Source organism: Phaseolus vulgaris, chromosome 6 (genome assembly GCF_000499845.2).
Source record: "Phaseolus vulgaris cultivar G19833 chromosome 6, P. vulgaris v2.0, whole genome shotgun sequence".
Lineage (NCBI taxonomy): Eukaryota > Viridiplantae > Streptophyta > Magnoliopsida > Fabales > Fabaceae > Phaseolus > Phaseolus vulgaris.
Window position 1 is genome coordinate 15,376,606 of NC_023754.2, and position 11,577 is coordinate 15,388,182.

At 32.3% G+C, this 11,577-nt stretch overlaps 1 protein-coding gene across 1 annotated transcript; it reads right to left on the reverse strand.

The window, feature by feature from the left end:
* Positions 1-959: 959 nt before the first annotated feature.
* Positions 960-8,835, reverse strand: LOC137831271 (putative BPI/LBP family protein At1g04970). Its single transcript, XM_068638875.1, has 6 exons — positions 8,089-8,835; positions 7,034-7,173; positions 3,102-3,456; positions 2,085-2,333; positions 1,438-1,563; positions 960-1,319 (listed from the first exon to the last, which is right to left on the reverse strand). The coding sequence occupies exons 1-6, from the start codon at positions 8,494-8,496 to the stop codon at positions 1,113-1,115; spliced, it is 1,485 nt and encodes a 494-aa protein (XP_068494976.1). The 5' UTR covers positions 8,497-8,835; the 3' UTR covers positions 960-1,112.
* Between the last annotated feature and the right edge of the window lie 2,742 nt (positions 8,836-11,577).

An 11,577-nucleotide genomic window follows, 5' to 3' on the forward strand; every position in this document is an offset into this window, starting at 1 on the left:
GAAACAATTGTTTTAATTTCAATTTTGATAGAGAATAATTTTTTAAAATTTAAATATATTGAATTTAAATTAAATTAGTTTTAAATTGATTGTTTTTTAAAGGTTTTGATTAAATAAGACAAGTTGATTTTGTTATTTGAATAAAGTATTTTAATTACCACAAAATATAAAAAAATATTTAAATATTAAACAATAGTTATAATTCGAAAATATCAATATTTAAATTTTTCTTGATTTTTTAATCTATAAGCAAACATATAACATTTGTCTTCCCTTATTCACTTCAAACATTCATCAACTTAGTTCTCACTTCTCACTTGTTCATATAGTTTAGACTATAGTTATTATAAAAATACGTTGTTTGGTTGAGTTGAAAAAGTTCACAAAATAAGTCAAATCCTTTCAAATTTTCTCTCAATCACTTCTCTGTAGGTGTATTTAAAAATGAGTCAATCCAAAAATTCAAAAACTAATCAAAATCAAAACTAGTTTTAAAAGTTGTGAATTTATTTAACTTTTTATTAATGGAAGCTACGCGTTCTTTTGTTTAATTTTTTTGTCTTTATTTTTTTTTTCATTTTTTAATTCTCAGTTTAGTTGATTAGGTTACTTGGATGATTTTTCTTTTCACGTATAAATTTGGTCTAGTCTCTATATTTTTTGTTTTTTTTCTTGTTTGATTTTACGCTATTTTTTTATGTAATGACACCATGAGTTTTATAAAAAAATTATTATTATTTATATTTACATACAATGTTTTAAGATATTTAGTAAATAAGAGTGTGACTATTAAAAATTATTTCACAATTTAAATATATTGTACTGTTAATATTTATAAAAACATGATAACAAAATTTTGAATTATAACTTTTGATTATGAGATTTAGTAATTTATTTATGAAGATAAAAGAAATTTTAAATTATGAATATAATAATAATTATAAAAAAATCACAATATGTTTTTTTATTTAAACATTTTTAATTATAAAATATTCTACCTCTATAATATAAGAAATGACTATCATGTTTTTGTGGATATCTATACATATATTTTACACTTTACAACCTCTTGCTACAAAATACAGCATACAATTTTTTTACAGTAACTAATTTTATGAAACATAAGCTAAAGTTGATTGTGGATCTAAATAGTAATCTTCTAAGGAAACATCACTACACACTGCAATCCATGGATGGTTGTACAAGATTTTAGCATTCTGAAAACCATAACCATCAATAATTGGTAATGGGAATCCTCTCTTTAATTTGAAGTTCAAGTATGGAAGGACAACAGTTTTGAGGACACTTGACATTAGTGACTGCAAAAGTTGACAAAAGTTGGAGATATAGATTAACTTGTAGTTTGAAGAATACATAATGATTAAGTTTTAGCAACCAGTTATTTGGAAATGTAAGACTACTTTTAATCTGATTTACCTTAATCAGAAGCATGTGCAATTTCCCTATTTTGCTCCATTTCAAGTATGTAGAAAATTCCTGTAATGTGAGCCTACCAACAATGTCATTTCCTACAATTTCTACAGCACATGAAGCACTAATTTCCTGTAGCAGAAGCAAGAAAAATGGAACTTGTTAAATATGATAATTGGTTAATGATGATAAATGAGAGATCATGGACATGATGAGTCAGAAAAAATATGTTTGGTCACTTGGAAACTTTAGTCAATGTAACTTGCTTTTGCATATGTCATCAATATGAGAATAAATGAGTGAAAAGTTTTTGTAGCGGTCGGGGCTGAATGAACCAACAACACCGGGTATCGGAGGTCATCCGACCGTTCAGAGTTAATACACCAAGGTAAAATAAGAAAATACACGATAAATTAGGTAATTTTATTTTAAGTTATGATACACATTAAATACGGACAATACAATCTCCGATACCGGGTGTTGTTGGTTCGTCCAGCCCCGACCGGTACGGTTTGAATGTTCAATAGCTTGATCTCTATGTTAAAAAGAAGTGCATTATGATGTTTAGCTCCTTGAAAGATTGCTTGCTTTAGGAATTTTTAGCTATCAAATTAAACAAATTTGGTTCCTATTCTGGACATTAGGTAGCATACCACTGAGATACATGCAACAGGTATGACTTCAAAATCTTCCAGAACATCAATTGTTATATCTACAAGAATAGTTGCACCAACATCTTGATATGTCACTTGTATAACTGGTGGAGAAGATATAGAGATATTAAGCTGCATGTCATCATTTGGATATCTCTTGTATAATTGGGGAACTATGAATCTCCATTCAGCAGTGTTCAAAATGGCCTGATCAGGCAGTTCATCAACAATCAATTGCATTTTACCTGCCTGACCACAAAAAAAAACATAAAGTGTGAAACTACATTTTAAATCTATAATAAAGTAAAAGCATCAAGGTAAAATGCTTGAAGTGTGTGAACAGTTAGTTGAATCCATGCAATTAGTCTATAAAATAGAATCAGCACTGTTACTTTGAGAAAAATGAACAATGGACTCAATTCTAAGCTATTGTGATACATCTTAGCTGTCTAAGGTCTATTTGAGCTCAAACAATAATCCTTCTGTCCCAAATTCATGGAGAGTCCAGCAATATTACTGTGATGCAAACTGTAGAAAGACAATGCTTCGCTTGAATCAAGACTGTCCATTTCTTGGCTTCATATACTCTCATCCCAAGATAACTACAGTTTAAGGTTTTTTCACACAGATTAAGAATAACAATAAATATATCACTAATTGGAACAATTTAGGAAAATGACCTTACTCTCTTGATAATGTATTGCTTTTATTTTCTATCATTTGGAGGCAAATTAGGAATAAAAAGATCAATGTTTCATTGAAAACTAAGAGCATCAGTTAATTAGGAATTTCTTTTAGAAGGCTAAAACTGCAATCATTTTGGAACCAATGGAGTAATTATCAAGTTGTTTCTTCGACAATTTTTTTTATGATGTCAGAGCCTATAGAGAAACAAATTTATCAACAGATATTATACAGTATCCACCGATAGAGCTCAAAATATGCAAACCAGGGGATGGGGAGACTGTGATTGGACTAAGGCATGCAAAGTACTAAATCAACATTTCAGAAACTTACATTGAAGTAAACTTCGGAAGCAGATTTGAACACACTTTCATGTATTGATACTTTTATCATCTTTGGTAAACCACCACAGGCAGAAGAAATCTTCAATTTTTTGTGGTGGTAACCTTGAGGTAGTAAAACTTCCTTTTTCCCTGTGAATAAACCATTAATTGCAATTGCAATGGAGGAACTGCTCATCACAGGATTTCCAACAAAAGAAACATTTAGTGTAGAAGAATTGTCTAGTGAGATCTTCTTTGGAAGAGATTCCAAAAAATTGTCAAGCTTCTCTATCCCTTCTTTTATTTTCTCTGAAATGCCCTCTTCAACGGCAGATGCTATATTCCCTTCAAAAGCATCTACTAGCCTGAAGCAAATATAAAGAAGTCAATGGCATAATATCTTGATAGAAGTATATAGGACTATAATGTTGCCAATTTCACAATATCATGCAAAGAAAATGATTGTATGAAGTCCACAATGTTAGCCAAGTTCATGATACCATTGAAGTATATAAGACCATAATGAGCCCTTGCACGAAAATAAAAATATCAAATAGAAAAGTTAACTGTATAATCTTCATAACTTTCAGCTAAGAACCATCTTATTTGTGTCTTGTGAAATCAAGGAAAGACCAATCTCCATAAGAAGTCAAACTACTTCACCAAGAAAAGAGGCAATAAAGTGGAATTGATGCACTTTTTTCCTAATCCAAGTTCACCACATGAGGCATCAATACATAGAACTTAACATTTGGCAAACTGATCCTAAAAGGATGGAAGCAAGAATTCAAATGCAATCAACTAACTTTGCCAACATATGCATCTTCAGATGTAAACAAAAGACTACTATGCCTCATTTTAGAAGAAGTTCGCATACTCTATATAGAATGTGACTCTGCATTTCAAGAAAAAAGTTGTTGTAGAGTGATAGAACTGAATATTAGAAATTGTGATAAAAGACTCAGTCTTGCCAATCTTTATTGCACTACTCCAATCCAATTCCTACCAATGTAGTAGGAATAAAATCCGAGAGAATAATAGACTACAAAAATACATACACTGAGGTTGTTCGAGAGAACCTCACTCTCCACAATCCTTTCTCTCCCAAAAGTTTTCAGATATAGCTGTCACAACAACCATATTTATTTCTTCTCTTGTATACTATATTGAACCTATCAATACCCCGGCCATGAAGAGTCACCTTGTCCTAAAGGTGAAAATCTAGAAATTCTTTGTTGATGCAAGCAGCCGATTCCCAACTATTATTCTCTATCTTTGGAAGTTGGTGTCATTTGAGAAGAGCTTCTAACTCTCCTTGAGAGTTATCAAGTAAATTTTCTGGAGTCACTTCAAGAATATAATCTTTAGAAAGCATTGGAGGCAAGGGTTGTGACATTGCCTTTGACCTTAGGTAACCCTCCAATAAAATCCATTGATATATATCTAACCAAACATGCGTGGGAATTGGCAATGGTTGCAGCAACCCTACAGGAGCCTAGGTCTCACTCTTATTTCATTGGCAGATGTCATGTCACACTGCATCACAAAGGCCTTGATATCCTTCTTCATACCCTTCCAATACAAAACACCTGCAATCCTTTTGAAAGTTCTGAAGTAACCGCTATGTCACCCCAAAGGAGATTCATGTAATAATTCCTTGACTATTTTAGAGATTCTAGGATCGTGTCTCGGAAATACCCAGTTTCCCTTAATAGTACAATCTCCCTTTTTCTAATTCATATTTAGCATGAGCTGTAGGATCAACATGCAAATCCTGCATCATTGAACTTAACTTGACATCCTTTTAAACCTCCAAATCCCAGTCCTCCCACTTTTGAGGTTGCAAAATAGACATACATGTTAGAAAATAATGCTTGTCTAGATAACAGCTGCTTTAGTTTCCTTTCCCGGTCAGTATTGTATCTCAAAATCAAAGCCAATAAGTTTTGAAGCCCACTTGAGCTGTTCCTCTATCAAGAATCTTTGTTCAGTCAAAAATTTCAAACTTTAGCTACTTTAAGTTTGTCAAAAGCATGTTATGCCTCATCATTCCAGCAAAATCCTTCTTTTCTAACAATTGAGTCAGAGGTTTTGCAATTTTGCCATACCCTTGAACAAACTGTCTATAATAACCCGTTAGACCCAAGAACACTCTCAAGGCTGTGACATTTTTTGGAAGAGGCCACCTCCACATAGCTTCCACCTTTTTCAGGCTAACTGATACTCCCTTTCCTGGCATGATATGACCCAAATACTCCAAACTAGTCTGACCAAAACTACATTTCTTTTTGTTAACCTTCAATTTATACTCTTGAAGCACCTTGAGAACTTTTTGTCAAATGAACATGTAGTTCAACAGTGGGACTATAAACTAGTATATCTTAAAAAAAAAAACACAAGCCGAAGTACCTCATTCATGAGTGACTGAAATGATGCTGGAGCCTTTGTCAAACCAAATGACATTACTAAATTTCATAATGACCATCATGAGTCCTAAAAGCAATTTTCTCAATATCCTCTTCTTTCATGAGAATTTGATGATACCCGATTTCAAATTCACTATAGAAAAAATTGTTGATCCTATCAATTCATCTAACAATTTTTCGAGGTAATTGGGAATTTATTAGGAACTGTTGTTTTGTTGAGGACCCTGTAATCCACACAAAACCTCCATCCACCATCTTTTTTTTTCACTAGAATAATAGGACTGAAAAAAGGGCTAATACTGGGTCTAATGTTTCCAACTTTCAACATGTTATTAACCAGTTTTTCAATCTCATTTTTCTGATAATGAGAATATTTGTAAGGTCTGAGATTTAGAATGGAAACTCCCTCCTTTAAATGGATAGTGTGATCCTGTTTTCTGCTAGGTGGTAGTTCAGCCAACTCCTGAAAAACCTCTACTTAATTCCAACACTCGTACCACTTCCGAGGGCACTGGATGAGGACTTGCTTCTTCCTTCTCCTGCACCAGATCCACAACATACCCTGTACCGTCTTTCTGCAATTCATTCATCAGCATTTTCATGGAAGCTACAGTTGTAGATAATGTAGGGTCGCCACTTAAAGTCTGCTACAATTCACCCTTTCCTATGGTTAACTTTAATTATCTAAAAGTAGCCTTAACTTCCCCTAAACTCACCAACATTCCAACCCCAAAAGCACATCTGCTCCTCCTAATTCAAATAAAGAATTCTTGTTGAATGTTCACCCCTTGTAACTCCTAAACAAACCATGTGAACTTCCCTTGACAAACCACATAAGGAAGAGTTTCTTCTGTTTTTAACCCATTCTTTAACATCATGTCTTTGGAGATGAAACTGTGAGACACCCCACAATCTCACAAGACCACTCAGTACCTTCACATCCCTAATTTTACCCCAAATCTTTCAAGATTTCTTAGTGGTGAGGTCTACCATAGTGAACGTGGAAAGCTGCAAACTTTTTCTCCTTCGTCATCTTCTTGCCTTTATCATAAAAAATTTCATCATAACCAGATATTTCTTCCTTGGTTATTAGCAGCATATGTGGTTGTTTTCTCATCAAACAAAATCCTCTTTTGATCTTATCTTGGATTTCTCCATCAGATAGTTTCCTAAAAGCAGCCCCACAGTTACGGCTTACCCTCTCATTTCTATTAGGAAAACTGGATGTCTCAGTTGTCACAACAACCTTACTTATTTCTTCTCTTGTATACTATACCAAACCTATTATAGAGTTAGTAGAAGCAGCTCTTTTCTGTTCTCTTTCTTTCAAGTCACATTAGAGGAAAGAACAAAGAAGTAGAGAATAGAATTGAAGCATGGCTTTGTTATAGTAGTTTTTTTACCAAATGCTCACCATGGGAATGTAAAACACCAATAAGCAAAGAAATGTTCTCAAAAAACAATATGTGAGTAGTGTCTATTTTTCATAAAAACATGGATCAAGAAGATTGCTTACAGTTGGTAAAGCCAAGATGCACCTCCGTCTAACTTTATAGACAAGTCTCCCACATGACATCCATAATCTAAGAGAGACAACCTCAGAGTTCCTTCTTGGTTCCTTAAATTTATGGTAAGCCCCACTTGCATACCTGTAACCTTCAAACATAGTACAACACTGCTAAGTGAAAGATATTATTCATGAAACTTGTGTGTGTTTTTCTATGCTCTAAGTCATATTTTCATAGACTTTTGCCAATCAGATTCTAAAAATGAAATACATTTGTTCGTCTATAACAACATATTTTTTCTGTGCTTACAGTGGGAAAAAAACTTGAGTGATTATTCCATAACATATTATTGAATAAGTATATTTTGATAAGCATTAATGTGAAGCTTCTTAAGTTAAAAAGAGCTAATGAGAAGGTGATAAGCCACTTTATAAACTTGGCCAAAAGCTTAGAGACCGTTTGGTTTACAAAAATGTTATCTATCTTGTTTATACAAACTTTGGGAAAAAGGATACACATTTTGTAATTAAAAATGTAAAAAAAAAACTGTGAAGCTCTTCCAAATTAATTATGACCAGGTGTTCTATATTAAAAAAATTACTCTTTTAATTGTTTATGATTTCCGATTTAGCTACAACCTTTACAAAGATCAAGAAATTACTGTAGATTTTTTTTTTTTCATTCTTTTTTCTACTTACATGAACAAGATATTGAAGATTGAAAGTTAAATTCTGCTCACTGCAGAGCAATCAAACTCTTTAACCAGTCCTATGAACTATACTCCCATGGTTTTGGAATCCACTAATTATATATAAGAACCAGCTAAGAGCTACTGGTACTAATTTGAGTTAATTCCAAATTGCAAGACGATGCTAAAGGGCACTCCAACATTTTCTCATCCAATTGTGACCAAATAATCAACTTCAGGGAAATATTTTCCATTTGTTTCACAAAGTCAGATCTTCTGAAACTTGAATTCAACCATGTAAACAACATTTCAACAAAACTCTACAACTACAGCCATAGAAAAAGTATAAACACGAGAAAAATTCTAGTTATGTACCTTCACTGAAGCAGTTCCTTTATCCGAAATTCCAATTGGAATTAACCAAGAGCTGACAGTGTACCTCCACCTCATACTTAAATCAACAATGGCACCTGAAACAACAAGAACAATTCCATTCTCTCCCGTCTTAACAGATGAAGAATTGACTTGAACATCCGTAATTGTGATGTCAGAAAGAACCACTTTAGCATTTCCAACAAGAGGAACTTGGGCAGAATTCTCAATCTCTGGCAGCTGAAGCATAACAATGGAAGCAATACCCTTCTCTATCAGCAACTCCTTGGCATATTCAAGACCCTTGTCAGATATGACCCCAGAGATGAAACCCTCTTCAAGGGGTTGCACATAACCACATGTCGAAACCAACAGAAGGCACAACAAAGAGAAAATAATAGAGGGTGCCATGGATTATTTAATAGAACCTTATAAGAGGGATAAAGCTAGCACTAGCATCAACTTAGCATAAACATTGAAAAATTCTTTTGGTAAGAGCTTGATGTGAAAGATGAAAAATTTGAGACACCCATGTGATGAAACAGCAGGGTTAAGAAAGGATTTCTTAATATGGTTGCTGTGTTGAAACTTTGATTGGAGTTTGGCTTGTCTGAGACGTATGTAGGAGGAAGTGGTTGGTATGTGTTGTTGTTGTTTGATTAGAGTTGCCGTGTTATCCAACAATGATTACTATGGGAGCTTTTAGTATATTCTTACACTTGAAAACGAATCATTCACATTCTAAGCAGCACTTTTGTTTGCGTGCGGCACTAGACAGTTAAACCAGATTCACTTGGAATGCTAATTTTTCTTTTTCTTTCATGTTTCATTTTTCTAAGAGTCATTAGTCAATGGTATGATTCAAGAATTTTATTAGAATATATGTTGTGTTTAGTTGTTCATGTTTTTGCTTACTAACAAATCCTATAATTTACAAAATTTAAGGAGTAAGTCCTCCAACTTTAATGGACAGTTATTTTTGTTCAAAATTACATGTAACTTAAGCAGCAATAATTCAATAACCATTTTTTTAAAATTTAAATGGCATAATAATATTTTTGCTAATAATTTATATTATATTTTTTTCTAATAATTATATATAATATGAGACTTAATAAAAAAATTCAAAATTACTTTCAAGATTTAGATCACAATAAGTGGTTAGATTTAAAGACTAAGTTAAAGATGTGATGCTATAATTCTTGAAAAACAAAAACTCTCTTGATAATCAGTTGCTATTCACAAATACAATTTTAATTATGAGATAGACAAACAACATTTTATTATTAGTCATACAAGTTACCTTAATGATTTTTTTTTAAAATAATAAAAATGAATATTTTCCAAGTTTAGGTACTTTTAAATAATTATGTTATCTTCAAATATTAGACTATAACAACCTACTTTTAAAATCAATTTAATCATTTATCTTTTTCTTTGTTATTATTAAAAATGTTGTTATGATACTCTAGATAATCAAATGTTATGAACTAGATGATCATCATCTAGCATTACCGTGAACATCTAATTCTTTAAAGAAGGCTAGAAAGTCATTGTTCATTCTAGATGATGATGTCTTTCATGGTAGAAGTCCAAACAATGACTATCCATTATGGTGGTGGCCTAAACGTTGACTATCTAGTGTTTTGGCACTTTTCTCATTGACTCTTGGAATTTTTTATGTAGCATTTTACAATAATCATCTAACATTATTTTTTTTTTCCTTAGTAGCTTGTTTTTGCTACTAACTGTTTACATTTTATGCTTCTTTCTTATTAGTGAACTTGATCTACTATATAAGGATTAAGTTATTCTGTTACCAGACTCCTTTGTTAGACCATAACAACTTGACCTTATGACAAGATTCCTATTCCTCTTAGATATAAATGGGTGTAAAAGATTAAGTATAAATATGGTGGAACCATAAAAAAGTATAAAGATCGTCTAGTTACAAATGGTTATTAGTAAGTTGAAAGTATAAACTATCTAAATACTTTTTCACCAATTGCAAAATTAACTATTGTTAGACTTCTTTTAGCCTAAGCAGTTACACAACATTGGCATTTATATCTAAATTCAAATTAAGTCAACCAAATCAAATTTTCCTTTCAACTAAATTTTTTTTTATGGTCTTAAGCAGGCTAGTAGACAATGGTTTGCAAAACTATCTTTATTTTTAATTAAAAATACTCTTATTACTTTCACTGCTTTTCTTGTTTATGTAGACAATATCACTCTTGCTGAAAATTCCTCAACAGACATTGAAGAAATGAAGCAGGCACTGAATAACACCTTCAAAATCAAAAACTTAGGAGAGCTAAAATATTTTATGGGTTTTGAAGTTGTTAGATCCAAGAAAGGTATACATCTTTGCCAAAGGAAATATGCTCTCTTAGGAATGATGGCCAACAAGTCATATCTTTCACCTTTATCAAAGAATACCAAGCTTCTCTTCATATTAGACGCTCCTCTTCATGATGTTGAGTCTTATAGATATCCTTTATATTTAATCAACACACAACCTGCTATTAGTTTTGTTGTCCATTTGCTGAGTAGGTTTGTTCAAAGTCCCATAGTCAACCATCACCAAACAAACCAACATGTCATTCGTTATATAAAGTTCAATCCTTCACAAAGTCTTTTCTTTTCTTCAAAGACATCGGTTCAATTAAAAGATTTCAGTGATTCTGATTGGACATCCGACTCTACCACCAGACAATCAACTACTGGATATTACATCTTCTTGTGGAATTCTTTAATCTATTGGAAATCCAAGAAACAATCTACAGTTTGACACTCTTCTACATAAGTAGAATATCGTGCATTAGCTACTACAACATGCGAGTTACGATGGTTAAATTATCTTCTTAAATGATCTTTGCATTCAATCAAGCATTATTGGAATTTTATATTGCGACAATCAATCTGCTCTTCACATTGTCCATAACTCTACTTTTCATGATGCACTAAGCACATAGATATTGATTGCCAGGTGGTTCGTGAAAAGATCCAAAAAAATCTTCTTCCCATCAAAACTGAGACCAGCTAGCTGATGTCTTCACCAAAACTCTTGACAGTACTTTCTTCCAAAACATTGTATCCAAACTAGGAATAATGAGTAGGGGAGGGTGCTAAAATCGTTTTCTAATACTCTATATGATTAAATGTTATGGGCTAGATTATCACTATTTAGTATTATAGTGAGTATCTAATGCTTTAAACAAGGCTAGACAGTCGATATTCATGCTAGATGATGATCGTCTATTATGATAGAAGTCCATATGATGATTGTCCATCATAATGGTGACACTTAGACGTTGACCATCTAATATTTTGACACTTTTCTCGTTGACTATTGGAACATTTTTTTGCAACGTTTTACAACAACCATCTAACATTATTCTTCTTTGCTTTGCTTAGTAGCTTGTTTTTCTTCTAATCGTTTACATTTTATGCTTTTATGAATGACTTGATTTGGTATATACAAGATCA